At 45.0% G+C, this 20,706-nt stretch overlaps 1 protein-coding gene across 4 annotated transcripts in view; it reads right to left on the bottom strand.

The window, feature by feature from the left end:
• Nucleotides 1-20,706, bottom strand: part of POU2F1 (POU class 2 homeobox 1) — an 86,226-nt gene that overhangs the window by 13,895 nt on the left and 51,625 nt on the right. Inside the window, exons 2-8 of one of the 4 annotated variants that reach the window (XM_072138892.1) lie at nt 19,015-19,077; nt 18,810-18,910; nt 15,981-16,034; nt 8,023-8,139; nt 1,961-2,140; nt 1,759-1,885; nt 634-728 (exon numbers count right to left, since the gene is read on the bottom strand). In XM_072138892.1, coding sequence (XP_071994993.1) covers nt 634-728; nt 1,759-1,885; nt 1,961-2,140; nt 8,023-8,139; nt 15,981-16,034; nt 18,810-18,910; nt 19,015-19,077 — 737 coding nt within the window. The remainder of the gene's footprint in view (nt 1-633; nt 729-1,758; nt 1,886-1,960; nt 2,141-8,022; nt 8,140-15,980; nt 16,035-18,809; nt 18,911-19,014; nt 19,078-20,706) is intronic. The other 3 variants (XM_072138894.1, XM_072138893.1, XM_072138896.1) reach the window with 3 other exon arrangements.

Raw genomic sequence — 20,706 nt, 5'->3', positions numbered from 1 at the left:
TGCCACCATGGTTCAGCATGTGGACTGTGTGCCTTCACCTGCCGTGAGGCATCAGCGATTTTGCTGCTCAAACTGTGGCAGAAAGCTGATCTCTGCCTCCTATCAGCATTTTTGTGTGGCGCATCATTGCCGAAAACCCACAAAAATAAAAAACACTAACCCCAAATGTCATTGCAGAAGCTATGTGCAGGCTGCAAACACAAAGTGTATTTACACTATGTTAACAATGTATTTATGTAAACATGTTAACACAATGTAAACACAGTGTAAATGCAAACTGTGAATGCAGACAGGAAGCGCCCAGCACTCAGATCTGCGCTGATCCCATGTGCAATACAGTCACTGCAGATTTTCTTCACTATATTTTCGAGGATTTACGGGGGAGAATTCTGTGTCATTTCTACACCAAAATCTGCAAGGAGACCATCAGTAAATTTGCATGAGTTCCCTGCAGATTTGCCTTGGTTTGGGCGTGCACCGGGTGCAGGAACACTGAAAATTTAATGCAAACCCCAGCGTCAGACTCGGCTCTGCTACATCTTTTGTTACAGCTGTAGAAGCGGCTTATGATCGATGTCACCAGCGGCTCGGGCTGTGGCGGTGTCTATGTAGGGGGCACGCTGCTGCGCTGACCTGTGAGGTGAGGGTGATGCTTGGTTGAGACTGCAGGAGGTTGGCTTGGCTTTGCTGAGGTAGCTGTGTTAAGAGATTCTGTGCCTGCAGGAGGCCTGGAGAGAGAGAAGAGAGATGGTAAGACGTAGCACAGAACATCCTCAACCTCTCATTATATTCCGGAGGCAACAACCGCAAAACTCTAGTGTCCACTGACCCACCAGGACCACCGTGCTAATAAAGGGCATGGGTATAAATGTATCCAAGGCCGATAATCACATTATTCTGCCCGGTCACTTCCTAATATAACCCTTGGCACCCCTAAGGTTCTGCAGATGGAAGATGACAGATGACTGGTGTAGTAATGGCTGCCATCAGTCATCATCCTCATCTAACCATGTGGAGTGCTGGCCCTGGAGAGCTGCACCACAATACCTTTCTGCATCACCTTCCTCCTCTGCTTTGGGTATAAACTGCAGCAAGAGCACAGCAGTGTGAGGACACGCCCCCAGTGCACTTGGAGAAGCTACAATCCTGGAATATAAATCCATACATCACAGTCCTGCTGCTACTAACAACAACATACACAAAGATCTGATTACACATCACTCCAGGGACAATACACAACACTGGCTGCAGTCTGTGGGGGTCACGCCAGCTGCCAGATCCCTTTAAGAAGCTGCTATGGTCTATATACATTATGTTAGGGTCTCTAACAGGTGAGTAGACAAATCAGCTTACGTTTTTTACCCTTCCCAAAGCTCAAATTACCAATAACCACCACGTACGACTCAGTAAGGGCCATTAACACACAACATGGGGTGAGTAACAGTGGTTAGAGAGAGGACAGAGCACAGCAGTGTTAGGACACACCCCTAGCGCACTTGGAATATGAATCCATAGATCACAGTTCTGCTGCTACTAACAACATACTCAAAGGTCCGATTACACATCTGTCCAGTCACGTATGATCAGCCCCTGCACTATACAAATATCATTAAGCTGAAAGACTAAAGATCGGATGAATTCTGTTCTTTTAGGTTATGACCACACACTACGGAAGGCGCAGCTCTCCAAATACTCCACAGGTCTTCGGCACAGGTGATACATGACCCTATGGATGACATAGGAAATGAGGTCTGATACCTTGTTGCCCCTGTGGCGTCTGTGAGATGATGAATTGCGCTGGCGGCAGGTTGGTCGTCGGATGCACCAATACAAATTGCTGCAAGTTAAGATTTTGCTGCTGAAGTTGCTGCAACTGTTGCAGATCCTGAAGAAAAAGAATAAAAATAAGACACAATTCCATGTATTTTATTTTCCCACATAACACATAAAAGATACTGACCGGTGCAATCTGTAGTGACTGTGGGAAAGGTATCTGTGTCACTGGAGTAGCAGCAGAGGCTGAGATGGTGGCGCCAGCGGCACTGTGCTGCTGACTGGCGGAGTGCTGTACGGCGGCTGCCAGCAGCTGTGCCTGCGCCTGTTGTAGGAGCAACTGTTGCTGGGTCGGCGTCAGTGTTAACTGGAAACGAGAGCAACAAAAGCCATCAGTACACATACTACTACATGTTTACAGCAGTATACTGCTACGTGTGAATTTACCTTTACACTGCAGAACTGAAACGTACCCTGATCAAACCCGCTTCAGCTGCTTGTAACAACTGAGCTCAGAAATGGTTTCCGTTCCTCAAAACACTGATGGAAACACATCACCCAATGTCTTGGGGAGGGCCGAACTTCAATAGATTATACAGCAGCATTCTGCTACGTGTGAATTTACCTTTACACTGCAGAACTGGAATGTATCCCGATCAAACCCACTTCAGCTGCTTGTAACAACTGAGCTCAGAAATAGTTTCCCTTCCTCAAAACATTGATGGAAACACATTACCCAATGTCTTGGGGAGGGCCGAACTTCAATAGATTATACAGCAGCATTCTGCTACGTGTGAATTTACCTTTACAATGCAGAACTGGAATGTATCCTGATCAAACCCACTTCAGCTGCTTGTAACAACTGAGCTCAGAAATAGTTTCCGTTCTTCAAAAAGTTGATGGAAACACATTCCCCAATGCCTTGGGGAGGGCCAAACTTCAATAGATTATACAGCAGCCTTCTGCCAGGTGTAAATTTACCTTTACACTGCAGAACTGAAACCTACCCTAATCAGATCCCACTTCAGCTGCTTGTAACAACTGAGCTCAGAAACAGTTACGCATCCTCAAAAACTGCATAGAAACACAGTATACAGTGCCATGAGGAGGGACAAACTTCAACAGATTATAAAGCAGCATTCTGCTACATGTGAATTTACCTTTACACTGCAAAACTAAAACCTATCCTGATCAGATCCCACTTCAGTTGCTTGAAACAACTGAGATCAGAAAGTTAGGCATCCTCAAAAAGTTGATCGAAACACAGTATACAATGCCATGAGGAGGGACAAACTTCAATAGACCCACAAAGTTCAGCCATGGTAGTAAATGCAGAATACAGACGCAGTGAGTCCGAGGTTGAGAGCTCCATATTGATAAACCTACAGTTCATTGCACAAACTCTCTTAGTTTTCTGTTGTCCTCTGCCCCCGAGCGCGCATGCAATGTCCCCGCTCTAACGCTGCCCCCTTTTACAGACCCCAATACAATGAGAAGCTGTTAATGTATGGCAGGTGATCTCATCCCTTTCCCCAGACACTTTGGAGAGCGGCTTTGATACCGCCATATAATAACACGTTGTATTATCCTTTTCAGGGTCTTTGTGTTGTGTGAATCCTTACAATGGGTGAAGTGCATCAGAAAATACAGCACTAAGAGGCTGCAAGGACGGCGGCTGCCACCCATGTACGAGCCGTAACAAACACTTATGTGGCACCACCCAAGGATTTCTTCTCACACAACGCAGAGCCATTAGGCTGGTGAATACGAGCCGATCCTGGGGGCCACAACCTGTCTACATAGGCAGGTTCTGTCTGGACGAGCAGCATGTAATACCTTGCTCTGCCTGTGATGGCGCTGCAGGACAATGATAACACAAGTCTCCCTGCAGATTATCACTGGGGATCGAGCTGCAGGACATCCAGAGATTATTGTGGAGGGTTATCATACTAGATGTGGTGACCAGGGGTCGTCTTGTTGAGCTATTGTTTTCGAGGTAGACGCGGCTCCTAGAGGACCAACACTTAACAAATAACTGGGGCATAAAGGTCTATGATAAAAGTTTCCCAAACCGTACACTGCAGTATGAGGAGACACACCCTAGTGCACTTGGAGAAGCTACAACCCTGGAATATAAATCCATATATCACAGTCCTGCTGCTACTAACAACAGACACAAAGGCCTGATTACACATCTCTCCAGGGACAATACATAACACTGGCTGCAGAGAGCACAGAGCACAGCAGTGTCGGGTCTGATTACACATCTCTCCAGGGACAATACATAACACTGGCTGCAGAGAGCACAGAGCACAGCAGTGTGAGGTCCGATTACACATCTCTCCAGGGACAATACATAACACTGGCTGCAGAGAGCACAGAGCACAGCAGTGTGAGGTCCGATTACACATCTCTCCAGGGACAATACATAACACTGGCTGCAGATAGCACAGAGCACAGCAGTGTGAGGTCTGATTACACATCTCTCCAGGGACAATACATAGCACTGGCTGCAGTACCCAAGGGATTATCCCTTTAAGGCTCCGGTATTACATTACATTTATCTAAGGAGAAGTAAAGCAGCGGCAGGAGGATTATAACCTGTAGAAAAGAAAACACATTTTCCGCCTGTTTTTTTTATACTCTGGGTGAGAAATAAGAAAACACGGAGGTCGTGTCGAGTCTCCGATCTCAGAATCATTGAAATTCTTCTTCTCCAGATCGTTCTTGAGAGACGAGAGCTGAAGAGTGTGGAAAATATGTATAATTTTTCATAACATACAAAAATGGCAGCGTGAAGAAAACAGCGGCTCGGGGCCCCAGATTGTTACCTTGTGCGGGTGCTGGGGGGGGGGTGCGGGGCGTCAGGCAGTGGGGAGCGCAGAGGAAATTACAGCTCTGGGCTCCGGGCGCTTTAAACAAAAACACTTAAAGCATTAAACGGCAGCAGCGGCGGCTTCTTAGAGTGCGCCGGGAAGTGGAAAACACGGAGCGGTGTTAAGTGAGGTGACAAACCTGGAGTAGACGTTCACGAGGTCTCTGCAACTTTTCGAAGAAGTTAAACGACAGGAGTGAGAACTGGGTGGAGCCTGCTCAGAGCTGAGGGGGAAGGGGGTGTTGTACAAAAAGTCGGAAAATTTGGCGATTTTGCAACTGCCCTCCATTGACAGGGGGTCTACAATGCCGAGGTCTAGGTTTAAGAGGGTTAATATAAGATCCTGGTGTACACGTTACGCGTGTTGTAGGATCCAATTTACTCCCAAGTCCATCATTGGCCTCCGTCCCTCTAAAATCAACTTTTATAATTATGCAAATGGAGGGGGATGTTACCAGAGCCCCTCCGTATTACTTATACATAGGGATCCTACGGACGACAATTCCTGCCATATTTTCGGGTTATTTGTTCCAGGAGCACCAATATAAAAAGGTATGTACACTTATGTAAAAAAAAAAAAAAAAAAATAAAAAAAAAACACACAAAAAAAAACAAAGGACACAAAATTGCAAATAGCATTGGGTAAGAAAAAAAAAACAAAAAAAAACAACTTTTTTTATTTTATTTTGGTATAGTCTGGTAAGTTCTAGGTGTCTCTATGGTGACAGACTACAAACAGGTCTGCGTAGTCAGATCCGGCTGTCAGTTCTTACCCGTCTTGCTTTGCCTCTGTGACCTACAAACATTGGGGGGCCATTTATCATGCGCTCACATATTATGAAAGCCCCTGTCCTAGCGGGTAGGGGGTTGTGTTGACCTGCCTGGCATAGATCTGCTACAGCGAGTGCACAGACGAGGGGCAGGGACGCCCCACGCCAACCGACTGCATTGCCCGCAGCGCCCCTGGAGGCGGAGTTACAATAGTAATTCCGGAATTGCCATTATTTTGGGGCTTGATCTCCTGAAAATTGGTAAATTGGAAAACAGGTAAATCTCCAATGAGTGCAGGATCCTACACATGACCCCGCATAGGAGCTGCGTACACAACTAGTTTCTTTTCGATGCCCTGGACAAATCTGCAGCTTTATCAACATTGTATCAGAATCTACGAAGAGATTTATAGAAGGGTTTAGTGTTCAAAACCAGGGGCGCACTTGTTCCGTGTGCAAAATCTCTGACTACAAGAGAGGAGAAGATCTGCGCTGCACCGAGGCGCCGCAGCAGCTCTGCCGACAAGATACTAACGCGCTTCTCCCGCCCCGCCCCCCGCTGCCGGCTCATTGACACTTATCAGCTACAATTGTATAATAACGCTGCAGCGGCGGCTCCTGCGACGTTCGTCTCATTGTGGATGAATAAACACGACAGGACGCTGAGTGAGGAGAGCGGGGGGCGCATCCGCTCCCAAAATCAACCACTTGCAGCTTCAGAGACAGAGAAGGAAAGTGACTCACTAGCTAGAGCCGAGCAGACGATGCTTTCTGATACAAGCACATCGGGTACAATAGCAGCAGCCGCCCACGGCCAGTCATTGTTTATACATTTTTGATGATTGGACAACCAACTATTGTCCCAACTAAAATGGAGGGGCAGGGCCTGTTCGATTTCAGTATGTCCGATCCTCTCTGAAGGGGACACCTTGATCCTATACGGGGATGGGGCTGGAGATGATGCATCATGGGAAACATTCAGTCCAGGAATAATCATCCGATACATTTCATTGGAGACTTTAATGTTAATTACATTTTTACAATCACGCCGTTTCCATGGCAACAATAATCTGGCTCCCGATCCTACACATGAGAGTGAGAACGGGTAATGCCACACTGTTACTCTCCCTCCCCCCCCCCCCACCGCCAAACCAAACTTTTTCTTTCCATTTTTTTCATTGCAATTCGACAGATTGTAACCCCACGCGTTTCACACACTTGGCACAGGCCCGGGGAACAGATGACTGCAACGTCTGGAAGTGTTAATTATTTCAGGCGTCAATCTGTGGAGATGACAGAACTTATCCCAGTTCTCAAAAAAAAAAAAAAAAAAAAAACCCACACACATACATACATACGTACATACATACATACATACATACACACACTCTCCTTTAAGGGGCTATTCTGCTGGGGGGGGGGGGGGGAGCTTAGGCAACACCCGAGAAGTTTATTCCTGGGAAGGGATCACAGATGTCCAGACAGGAGCTGTCACCACTAGTGTTCTCTCTATGATTTAGGCTCTGCCTCCAGGAATCCCTGATCGACAGCTGATCTTATCAAGCCACACACACAACTTCCTGCAGTGGCCTCTGCTGGTGGAATAAGGTACTACATGACTAGTTCAGGTCTGTGGGCTGCCATGCTACAAGTGCAGGGGCCAAATACCCCAGAGTGGAAGCATAAAGGTTTTTTCTTTCCAACTTTGAAAGCTATAGAAAACTCAAATTATAATTGAAAAAAAAAAAAATTAGTCCCAAAAATACAGTATTAGAGAAACTTTTTAGAAGTAAAAAAAAAAAAAGATTAAATAAAAAAGTGGCCGTGTGTCATAGTCTGAAGATCAGAACGCTCAGACCCTCAGTCCTGGAGATTGGGTGAAGCACTGACACAATCTCCAGGAGAGCAGAACATTGCTCTGCTCACCCCCTTTCCTGGTCGCACCCAGACATGAGGATTACTGCAGGACCTAGAGTGATGTCAGCAGCCTGCGGCTGATCACATGCTTCCTGCGTCACTGCAAGGTCCTTACACACTTTTGGGCTGCCAGGGAATTGGGTCGGAGAAGAAGTTTTGGCTTGGACTGGGTCGGAAGAAGAGCCGTGGGCGAGTGAGTGAACGGTGGCAGCAAGGCCGTGGGCGAGTGAGTGAACGGTGGCAGCAAGGCCGTGGGCGAGTGAGTGAACGGTGGAAGCAGAGCCGCGTGCGAGTGAGTGAACGGTGGCAGCAGAGCCGCGTGCGAGTGAGTGACCGTTGGCAGCAGAGCCGTGGGCGAGTGAGTGAACGTTGCAGAGACTAAATCTGGGGTTGTGCCTTATCGTAAGAGGTGCCCAATAAAATACGGTACATATAGTGATACAATGAAAATCACCTAGCATGCACTCACACAGAAACTAAATAAATCACAACCATCCCACAATGCATTTCTTTCCATCGTTAAGGCTGGAGCTAGAGGTCAGAGGTTGTTGTGCTACCCATGATGTAGAGCGCCACCTTGTGACATGGTTGGCATCATTGTAGGTTATGTTTCCCCCCATTTCCCCTCGGTATGACTGTCTGCCTGGATCCGTTCCACTACAGATGACATTTTATCTGTTTTCTTACCCCAGTGATTTGTCCACCGGCCACCATGAGCTGTGTCTGGGGTATGGCCGCCTGCAGGGAGGGCTGCTGGGAGGGCTGGACTGCTTGCGGAGGCTCCCCAGGTTCTTCTTTGAATTTCTATAACATAGAAGACCTGATTACTCAGAGAAGCTGTGCGCCCCTTTACCCATACATAAACCATTCATGCCAAAAATAGTGAAATACTGCTGATCCAGCTGCCCCCTACCGCTGCCCACCAGCCGGTTTACCTCCGGTAAACGGTATCAATACTTTTGCAACATCACTTTAGAACAAACATCCAGCGTATACAGCTCCCACACTCAGCAATGTGTTCCCCCACTTACAGACTACAAATTACAACCTGTGAGGTCGGATCTCGCAGTCAGCGGTCAACCCCATCATTTCTCTCTACATCTTCTCAGCAGCAAGAGATAAGGACACATGACTGCAGGGTCAGACTACACAACTTGTGCCTGTAGTCTGTTACCATGGAGACACAGAAGTGGTTTTGTAGATGCATTGGAGAAATCTGATGGGATTACACCAGGTCAGAGCCCTAGATTAGTCAGTTTAGTATATATGGGGCACTCTGCAGCATGAACCGGTCACAAGAAAGTAGAGACGCCCGAGGCATGAGGCATGGTATGCCTCTTCCCCAGAGATCTTTATATTTTCTACTATTTGCTATAAATCTCGACTTTCTAAATACACTCGGCGTTCAATAGGTCTCACCCTTATTAAAGACGACCCATCGCCACCTTCACCTCTTTCCGCCCTCTGATAGGTGACGCTCCAATGATTCAGACTCTAGCCCCCGCCCCCCATGGTTCCGAGCATTCCGCGTTGTTATTTCCAGCACCCGATATGCTAATTAGGATACCAACTGTCAGGTGGGCGGTTCTGGGCAGAGGCGTACAGACTGGCACCACCCACCTAACAGTACTGAGCCTAATTAGCAAATTGGGTGCCAAATGCAACGGGCACAGATTACTCCGCAACGCTGGGGGCTAAAGAAAAAAAATTCCACGTGCACCAGAGTCTCTGAACGGATTTCTCTCTGGATGAATCCGAGGCTTATACTCGAGTATAAGCCTAGTTTTTCAGCACAAAAATATGTGCCGAAAACCCAAACTCGGCTTATACTCGAGTAAAAAAAAAATATAGGTTTTGCCAGGTTTTTGTGGTAATATTAGGGGCCTTGGTTTATACTTGGGTCGGCTTATACTCGAGTATATACGGTATATAAAAATATATATTAATAAATGGACATGTAAATCCGAACACCACAAGTGCGATGATCGCGGGGGGGGGGGGGGGGGGGGCGTCCACGCGATATTAATGGATATTTTTAAGTACGGAAATAATATATCACAAATTCATTTATGTATAAAAACAATATTTCCAACACACAGGAGCAATCTACATTACCGCTATATTTTGGAATCTCATATGGATATTACCTGGAGAATTTTTGATGTGACATATTTTACTCTCCTTAGTCATTGTTATTGCCCTGTGATACCAGGGTCAGTCTATTGCCCCCAATCATCTCCCCGTATTCGAGTTGTTGAGCATCTTCACATTCTAGTTGTTATTCTATTTAATGCAAATCTACAAAATTGCCGGCCCAAATCGAATGGAGGCGCCGCAATCTTAGTGTATGGAAACCTCGGACTAGGAGGAAAGTTATAAAAATTACTTTAAGAAAAAAAATTGTTCATTGTTAATCTGGCATTCGGCAAACATACGGGATTTTGGCGATCTAAAATCTGAAAGGTTTATTAGGATTTCATATCAGATCATCACATATAGTGGATGGAAACTTCTGATTTACACTATACCAAAGGACATTACTCCTAGATCCAGGCTCCGGAACTGCGGTATCTTCTTATATTTCTTATCCATGGCCTCCATCCTTCTAAAATCAACTTTTATAATTATGTTAATGAGCCCAAAGGGCTCCTGGAGGTGTTACCAGAGTCCCTCCCTGATGCAGCTTCACAGGCTGCTGCACTTCACCACCTTTTCCCAACGTAACATTACACATTGGGAGCGAGAAGTGCTCCTGCACAGTGTAAGAGTCTGTGAAGCTCTCCGGTAACACACCCAGAAGCCCGGCAGACTCATTACCATAATTTTTTGAAGGAAGGGAGCCATGGATAACAAATACAAGAAGATTTTCTTCAAAGCAGCTAGCTGTCAGTGAATGGGACACTTTGGTCACGTCACACGAGTGTGAAAGCTTTGTGAAGAACTGTACTTCTCAGGACATGGACAGATGGCGCAGCAACCCCGTGTGGGCGCAGCCTACTTAAAGTGCATCTTCCACCAGGATGAAGGACTGTATGCAAATGAGCCTGTGGTGCTCCATGCTCCATAGAGGCTCATTTGCATACAATCCTTCATCCTGGTGGTAGATGTCCTTTAAGTATTTTGCACAATGCACCATGGGTAGGTTGTGTTACAATTTCTCTTTGCTTTCACTAGATCTGCTTGCTGTTGGTGAACGAGGATCTAACGAGGTCCTTTGGATCTAACCTGGTCTGTAAGCATTCATCAACAGCAAGCAGATCTAATAAAGACAGAGCAGGATTGTAACACTATGGATCGGAAGTTGTTACTAAATGTATCGCTATATTTGGCTACAGAGGGGGGGCAGCAGATTACAGGTCACTGTGCTCCCCTAGTGTAACCATATAATAATGGCCGTGTCAGAGCGAGGCAGTGTCGCGGTTTATCTCGTCAGGAGTTATTTACATGATGGGCTGAAACAAATCGTAATTACGTAACGTGGCTTCCGCCATTGTGCGGGTAATTGAATGAGGCGCGGGTAAGGCTGTTAGCGTGACATGCCCCGCTGGTGACATGATATTTGTATCTGATGGCTGTATAAGTAGCCATCTGCTCCGAGACAAGGCCACTTATTACTAATAGACTTCTCAGCTGCAATCACATTACACGGAGCGCCGCGTCTTATCCGCTCCGCGCCCGCACTCTTACGAGATTGGGCCATTTCTGACCCTAGATATCAGGCTTGGAGAACGCAAAATGAAACCTTGTTATAGGGTGGGTTTATTTATTTTGATTCATTCAATAACAAAAAATATAAAAATTAAAAAAAATAAAATAAAAAAAAAATCAATTGATGGAAAAAATATTGGTATAAAAATATATTGGTTAAAAATCACAGCTCCCATGCAGAACTATGGGTCTCCAAGGTAACAGACTACAAACTTATTCAATGCGTAGTCACATCACGTCACCATGCTCCATCTTGACAACTTTAAAAAATTTTTTTTTTAAAAATCCAAAAATTTCTTCCAGCTTTGCTTCTTCACCTGCTACAGAACTCCATGGTAACAGACTACAAACAAACCGTGTAGTCTGATTCGTCAGTTAACCATCTGTAGCCCTTACAGACTACAGAAAAGGAGGTAAACAAAGCTGTAAGGTAACTACACTCGGACTTTAAAAGACATCTATTGCTTTATGTATACAGCTCAGATGCCGAGCTATGCGTTTCCATGTTTACAGACTCCAAATACAGTCTGTGTGGTCTGATCCTGTCCTCCAGGGGGTCACTCTCTCTCGACAGACAAGTATAACAAGGATGAAGTTATATGAAGCCCAGCGCAGGGTAAGACTACACAAGATTTGTTTGTAGTCTGTTACCATGGAGACGCATCAGTCTAAATGAGAGCCGTACAGACAATAGGGCAGATTTGTAATGAAGACCATTAGCAATATCCTTGGTGGTCTTGTCCCTTCACTTACAAATAAAAGTCTCTAATTAGGGTTTGTCAATGGACAGACCCTTTAAGAATAAGAAAAGGTAAATCTGATGTATATTCATTAGCTCTGAAGGGGGAGGAGCCACACTTAAAGGGACGACAATTACAAAAACAATTTGTTAACTCTTAAAACTCTGGAGTATAAACACACTGCGCCTCTGAGAAGTTTAGGCGTATCCTCAGTGACCAGGCCCTTTAAATGTGCCGCCTAATTTTGCCTAATGAAGCCTTTTTTTTTTTTGCAGTCACAAGGAGCGTGCATCAAACAGGAGATAAAATTGATTTGTTGGCCGAGAGAAAAGCATTAACACTCATGAATGTTCTCCTCCAGGGAGCGCTCCGCCTGCAGACTCCCATTTACATGTCATAACGTGAGTGATTGGGACCGGGAAATGTATAGACGCGCAGCAAAATCACACCGGCTCACCACCATACCGCATGTAATATACCGCAACACCAACCAGAGGCAACACAGAGGGACAGGGGGACAGAGATCTGTAACTAACAAGTGTCCACACAGATCACTGACACACACAAGGGGATAGTATTATAGTAGTTATATTCCTGTACATAGGGGGCAGTATTATAGTAGTTATATTCTTGTACATAGGGGCAGTATTATAGTAGTTATATCCCTGTACATAGGGGGCAGTATTATAGTAGTTATATTCTTGTACATAGGGGGCAGTATTATAGTATTTATATTCCTGTACATAGGGGGCAGTATTATAGTAGTTATATTGTTGTACATAGGGGACAGTATTATAGTAGTTATATTGTTGTACATAGGGGGCAGTTTTATAGTAGTTATATTCCTGTACATAGGGGGCAGTATTATAGTAGTTATATTCTTGTACATAGTGGGCAGTATTATAGTAGTTATATTCCTGTACATAGGGGGCAGTATTATAGTAGTTATATTCTTGTACATAGTGGGCAGTATTATAGCAGTTATATTCTTGTACATAGGGGGCAGTATTATAGTAGTTATATTCTTGTACATAGGGGGAAGTATTATAGTAGTTATATTCCTGTACATAGGGGGCAGTATTATAGTAGTTATATTCTTGTACATAGGGGGCAGTATTATAGTAGTTATATTCTTGTACATAGGGGGCAGTATTATAGTAGTTATATTCTTGGACATAGGGGGCAGTATTATAGTAGTTATATTCTTGGACATAGGGGGCAGTATTATAGTAGTTATATTCTTGTACATAGGGTGCAGTATTATAGTAGTTATATTCCTGTACATAGGGGGCAGTATTATAGTAGTTATATTCCTGTACATAGGGGATAGTATTATAGCAGTTATATTCCTGTACATAGGGGGCAGTATTATAGTAGTTATATTCCTGTACATAGGGGGCAGTATTATAGTAGTTATATTCTTGTATATAGGGGGCAGTATTATAGCAGTTATATTCTTGTACATAGGGGGCAGTATTATAGTAGTTATATTCTTGTACATAGGGGGCAGTATTATAGCAGTTATATTCTTGTACATAGGGGGCAGTATTATAGTAGTTATATTCTTGTACATAGGGGGCAGTATTATAGCAGTTATATTCCTGTACATTGGGGGCAGTATTATAGTAGTTATATTCTTGTACATAGGGGGCAGTATTATAGTAGTCATATTCTTGTACATAGGGGGCAGTATTATAGTAGTCATATTCATGTACATAGGGGGCAGTATTATAGTAGTTATATTCTTGTACATAGGGGGCAGTATTATAGTAGTTATATTCTTGTACATAGGGGGCAGTATTATAGTAGTTATATTCTTGTACATAGGGGGCAGTATTATAGTAGTTATATTCTTGTACATAGGTGGCAGTATTATAGTAGTTATATTCCTGTACATAGGGGGCAGTATTATAGTAGTTATATTCTTGTATATAGGGGGCAGTATTATAGCAGTTATATTCTTGTACATAGGGGGCAGTATTATAGCAGTTATATTCTTGTACATAGGGGGCAGTATTATAGTAGTTATATTCTTGTACATAGGGGGCAGTATTATAGTAGTTATATTCTTGTACATAGGGGGCAGTATTATAGTAGTTATATTCTTGTACATAGGGGGCAGTATTATAGTAGTTATATTCTTGTACATAGGAGGCAGTATTATAGTAGTTATATTCCTGTACATAGGGGCAGTATTAAAGTAGTTATATTCTTGTGGATGAGGAAAGTTATGGGTGTATCCAGGACTTTTCTATACTTTCTGGTAACTTTATGGCTGTGTGTGTTGTAGTCACTACTGTATAAAGCTGTATTCAGGAGGATAGAGGAATAGATGACAGGAGGGGAGCCTGCGCATTTTATGGTAATTAAAAGCGGTGAATTCTGCATTAATTTGCATATTTCCCAGCACCTGTTTCGGGGACTGCAGCGCGGGCAAATTAACATACAGCTCTGATTAATTCTGCCAGTCATTGGGAGATAATTACAGTCCAGGACAGTAAACATTCTGCTCCGGAGATGCTGCCTGTTTGCCAACATCCCCCCTTGAGTGGAGGGGAAGGGGGGGGGGGGGGGGCTGGGAGGCCAGGAGAAAAAAAAAAAAAAAGTTTACCATGGCAACGACAGACAATTTTCGAGCTTCTTTCACTGAAAATGGAAGGTCACTGTAGCTGGATGGTGACGGCTCTACCTTCTTTTCAGCGCCGTTTGGGGGGCGGCGGTGGGATCCATTGTAGTAATAGGTAAGAGAAGTATCAGCCGCATCCCCGCCCGGGGTAAAACAATAGACCACTACAACCAAGAGTAGGGGGCACCTTTATATGGGGAGGGCACATGGCAACCTACAACATTTACTTAAGTGCTAGAAGCAGAATAGAGAGTAGTTGGGGGGCTCTGGTTACATCTGGGGGGCTCTGGTTACATCTGGGGGGGGCTCTGGTTACAAGAGTCAGTGAATTGTATGGTTGCTGAGGAAATATTATGAGAAGACCAGCCTGAAGCGGAGCATGGCACCGTCCGTGGCCCCCATTGCCAGGAGATGGGTCCTGTGGCCCCGGTATGCCGCTCTCCCATTCATCCGGACGCTCTGTGTTTGCAGATGTAAAACTTGCTCATTAGTTCCCGAGGAGACGACAAAAGACATCAGACAGCTGTCCGCATCTCAGGACATTTCCAGACCTCATCCTTGGAAAGTTGGGTGACAAGCGACCACCACTAGAGCTCCTGTGGGGCCAGGCTCGCCTTATATGCGTCATCCATGGACTTCTTCCTTCTAAAATCAATTATAAACCAGAAGGGCTCTGGGTGCATTAGTTGAGCCCCCCCCCATACAGCCACTTCACAGGGTGTTACACTGTCTCCCACTGCTTCCTCGGCATGTCACATCATACAAAGGGAGGGGTGAAGTGCTTGCGCACAGTGTAACAACCTGAGAAGTTGCAGCACAGAGGGGCTCTGGTAACACCCCCAGGAGGCCTTAAACCTTATTAGCATAATTCTAAACGTTGATATTAGAAGGAAAGAGGCCATGGATAACACATATAAGAAGATACCACAGTCCCGGTGCCTGGATCTATGAGTAATGTCCCTGGTTTATCAGGATGGATGGTACATTCCCTTTAACCTAAGGGTACCACAGCATGTGCATCACAGTACATATCCCAGCAACAATTCATCCCAGTATAAGAGTCGCCAACACCCCTTGAAGCCAGGACCCATCTTCTTGCCTGTGGTTGTTAATTTAGATAATCCAAGTTTTGCAACATCTTTGGGCCCCGTTCACATTACTCCTCGGCTTACATGGAATGGACCCATCTGATTCTCCATCACACTAGTGCGAGTCTTATCAATCATAGGTCATGATTATTATCAGATTTGCTGAAAAGTCAAAGCTTTAGCCCAACTATCCCAGAAAAAGAAATCAGAACAGCAGCCCAAGCGCATGCACAGCGGCCATAACGAATGCAAAAAGACAAAACCCCAAATAAATGGAATAAACCTCCCACATGATTATTCAGGCACATTCCTGCATGCAGCATTCGCACCAACGTACTGTAATCCATAACCGTAACAACTGCGCGGATCGGTGTCAGAAGTGCCGTAATACGGGGATTATTGGTTAGCGGGCCGGGTAATATCCGCAGTGCCTCAGGCGGCTCGCTATGGATTACAGCACCGGAGCGGCAGGACAACTCTTACCTGTACGTTTAAGGACTGTGCAGCGGCTTGTAAACTCGTGCCAGCGAGCTGGACCTAGAATACAGCGCAAACACAGCACACGGTGAGTGCAGGTCCGACGCCTCACACAGGGGCACGCTATGGCAGGGGGGAGGGGACACACTGAAATATCACTAGTCTTCCACCAACGCCCTGTATTACAGATCCTGCAGTGAGCGTGTCTGGCCACTGTACTACTGGTGGAGCCGTCTGCTTCCAGGACTATAAGGACTATAACAAGGGGCCGGTTGTGCACATTGTCTATTGAAATGACTTCTGGGAGCATTTAGGAGGTTACGGTTCCCATTGCGTGGTCACTTGTTCACCACCTCCTGTCAGCCAATCACAGTGAGGGGACCCATTCTTCCATTTCCATACTCCAAATTCTGCCTCTATAGAAGGTTTATGGGGAGCGATGATAGGAAGAGCACAAAAGCCCCGTTACCCTAGTAACCGATCAGGATCCCTGCATCTACACCCAACTTTTGACTTATAAGTGCATTGATGGTTTTATGGAATGAAAAGTCCTATAATTCTCCAATATTATTTTCTGTATTAGCGGTAATTCCTTCCTGTTCCCTTTTTGTCAGTTTGCTGCCATTACATAGGAAGCTTCATTGCTTATTTCTTGCATATTTCCATGCAGTCCTGGTACTGTGATGTCACACAGGTGCACGGCTCGTTATATCCCTGGTCATGTGATGTCACACAGGTGCACGGCTTGTTATATCCCTGGTCATGTGATGTCACACAGGTGCACGGCTCGTTATATCCCTGGTCATGTGATGTTACACAGGTGCACGGCTCGTTATATCCCTGGTCATGTGATGTCACACAGGTGCACGGCTCGTTATATCCCTGGTCATGTGATGTCACACAGGTGCACGGCTCGTTACATCCCTGGTCATGTGATGTCACACAGGTGCACGGCTCGTCATATCCCTGGTCATGTGATGTCACACAGGTGCACGGCTCGTTATATCCCTGGTCATGTGATGTCACACAGGTGCACGGCTCGTTATATCCCTGGTCATGTGATGTCAAACAGGTGCACGGCTCGTTACATCCCTGGTCATGTGATGTCACACAGGTGCACGGCTCATCATATCCCTGGTCATGTGATGTCACACAGGTGCACGGCTCGTCATATCCCTGGTCATGTGATGTCACACAGGTGCACGGCTCTACATATCCCTGGTCATGTGATGTCACACATGTGCATGGCGGCTGGACCATTATAGCTTTTCACCTCTTGCGTCGCTCAATTCATCCCCATAGACTGTAAGGCTATATTCACACTGACGTATGGGGGACGTATATACGGCCGCCGTATATACGGCCGATATACGTCCCCCATAGGCAGCAATGGGCGCACGGCACCCTACGGGAGACCTGTCCTATCTTTATCCGTAGTAGACGCCGTGCCCCATACATCCCTATGGGGAGGGTCAGGGGTGAGCTGCGCTCACCTCCTCCTCCTCTCCCCGTGCACTGCCGTTGCCCGCTACAGTACGGTACGGTACGGGCGGGCAACGGCAGTGTGAATATAGCCTTAGTCTTGCGAGCAGGGACCTCACTCATTTTGTTCCATATGACTGTTTGTGCTCTGTCATGTTTTATTATATTTGGATTTGTCCCCTGTGGTTTGTAAAGCGCTACGGAATAGAATGGCACTATATAAAATTATGATTATTATTATTTCAATCCCTGGTCATGTGATGTCACACAGGTACAAGGCTTGTTATGTCCTTATTCGAATTACTCTAATATAAAAAGTTGTGCACCCTTGAAATAGTCACATATAACGAGCCGTGCACCTGTGTGACATCACATGACCGGGGCACCTGTGTTTATCCACAATTAAGCTTCCAATAGAATGACAGCAAGCAGAGAACACGGAGGAATCGATACAGGAAGTATATTTTACTACTTTTCATGACAATGTCTATAATTTACTGGAAGCAGGTACTACCATTACTTTATGATCAAAGCCCCCCCCCCCCACCTTTCATTACAAGAATGCAGGCGCTGGAGAGGTCACCATATAAGTCTCCTGCTACAGCGACCTAACCCTCTGCTTACTTATACTTCCGCCATGGAGTCCTTTAGCAAACCCCCCTAGTCACCCCACAACTAGGGGATCTTGTAGGTCACCAGGGATCCTAAACATAAGCCATCGGGTAATCAAATGGGAGAACCCTCATAACCAACTGGAAGTCGGCCACATGTAGGTCTCAGCAGTGGTGGACAGAGACCCCCATCATGACACAAGCTCATCGAGCTGATTCCACTAATCCCTCAGAGGAGACACATAAGGGACAAAGCCTCCAGTCTTCAAGGATCTGAACATCCTCCAAGTCTGAGGAACGTGCACAACCTTCATGACTCCAACCATCAGCGTGCAACGTACAAATCCTTCCCTAAGAAGATGCCGGAGATGAGAGATAGGAACATCAAGAACAGGCACATCCTAAAATACAGGCCAGTGCATCTATCCAACGTCATTGGACGCAACAAGAAATAGCAAAAATTCCAACACTGTCGTTACTGAGTATATTTACTAGCCAAATATTCACGAGGCTACAACTGCAAAGATGCACAAAGCCTCCTTAAAGGGCTTGTCCACGATTGGAAAAACATGGCTTCTCCCAGAAACAGCTCCCCAACCTGTCAGTCGGTTGTATCGTTTATTGCAGTTTTGGTGCATTTCCTCTATTGGCGCTGTGCTGCAATACCAGCTACAACCAGTGGACAGGTGGGGGCGCCTGTGATTGTGCTGGAGCTACAAGAGCTCACGTCCTGCTCTCTCACCTGGTGGAGGTGTCCGAGGAAGGCCTGTGCTTGGGCTGATGAGATGGCCGCCCCCACAGGCACTGCTTGCTTCTGAAAGTCCAGACCATTCGTTTGTGTGCCTGCAAACAGAACCAATTCTGCTAAGTATTTTTTATTCAATTTCTTTTAGGGTACACCTACATCTCCCCCCTTCCCCCAGTGCTCATACACAGTGGGCACCTACCTGTGTTTCCATCCCCGCTCTCCGCTGATTTACTGTTTTCTGACGGATTGTTCATTCTTGCATCTGAAAGGAAAAGAAAAATTTTTTATTATAAGTAAAAATTAATCAAATAAAATGTTGTTTTTCATCATTTACAAAATTTGTAGAATGACTCTAGTTATGTCCCAGGATAACAAAGTCATTACAGAAGCGGCCACAACAATTTTCTGTATAGTGCATAGTACAGTAGAATTTTCTGTATCCCCCTGCTCAGCAATGCTCCGCCCCCGAGTCCAAGATTACACAAAAGCACAATTCAAATCTTTGGATAAATATTTGGATTATTAATCTTGATGAAAAGAAACAAATCCCTACACACACTCAGACCGACACCCCAAGGTCCCCGCAGCTCTCCCATCAGCTTTGCTCTATACATTGGGACGCCATCAGCAGAGTCAGTTCACTTTGATCTCATCTTTAGAGAGCGAGGTCAGCAGAGTCACCTCCTTGTGTGAAATAACTACCTTTCGTATAACCACACCCCTCATATAGCATAATGGTTGGTTTTAGCAACGGATAAGAGTTTTAATCCCCCCCCCCCCCCCAATGACTTAAATCTTGAATACAAAGGTGGAGCACTTGCAAATAGTCCCTACAACGGCCAAAAGGTCAAAGTGAGGAGATATTCATTCCCCTGTCTCAGTCCAGTGACGTTTCAGTAATTTTAGTGATGATTCCTTTAATAACTTAAGGTCTTGTGTTTCCGGAGCTGAGATGCACAATTCTTGAAATGACTCCAGAAAGTAACAGGTGTGCATTGAAGCAAGGTATTTACAGCAGTGCCATAAAGCGAGTAGCAGGTGTGCACCGAAGCAAGATATTTTCAGCAGTGCTATAAAGCGAGGATGATACGACCAGTCCTCTGGAAACTCAGCCAATGATAGATTGTAACAAAGTAGCGCTGGAGTCTAGGAGGGAATCAACGTGATACAATTGTATCCAACATTCAGCCACAGATATTCTAGACAGGTCTCAAGCATGAACATTCTCATTAACTGACAGCAAGCAGAGATCTTTAAAATGTAAAGCAACCCAAAAAGTTAATGGAATACTGGAGCGGTATTTCAAGCTGATAATGAGATGTATATGGCTATTTTAGAGAACAGTATTATAGTAGTTATATTCCTGTACATAGGGGGCGGTATTATAGTACTTATATTCCTGTACATAGGGGGCAGTATTATAGTAGTTCTATTCCTGTACATAGGGGGCAGTATTATAGTAGTTATATTCCTGTACACAGGAGGCAGTATTATAGTAGTTATATTCCTGTACATAGGGGGCAGTATTATAGTAGTTATATTCTTGTACATAGGGGCAGTATTATAGTAGTTATATTCCTGTACATAGGGGGCAGTATTATAGTAGTTATATTCTTGTACATAGGGGCAGTATTATAGTAGTTATATTCTTGTACATAGGGGGCAGTATTATAGTAGTTATATTCCTGTACATAGGGGGCAGTATTATAGTAGTTTTATTCTTGTACATAGGGGGCAGTATTATAGTAGTTATATTCTTGTACATAGGGAGCAGTATTATAGTAGTTATATTCTTGTACATAGGGGGCAGTATTATAGTAGTTATATTCTTGTACATAGGGGCCGCATTATAGTAGTTATATTCTTGTACATAGGGGGCAGTATTATAGTA

This window comes from Engystomops pustulosus, chromosome 2 (assembly GCF_040894005.1).
Source record: "Engystomops pustulosus chromosome 2, aEngPut4.maternal, whole genome shotgun sequence".
Taxonomy (NCBI): Eukaryota; Metazoa; Chordata; class Amphibia; order Anura; family Leptodactylidae; genus Engystomops; species Engystomops pustulosus.
Note: the sequence above shows the minus strand (reverse complement) of the source record. Positions and strands in the feature narration are given on the sequence as shown.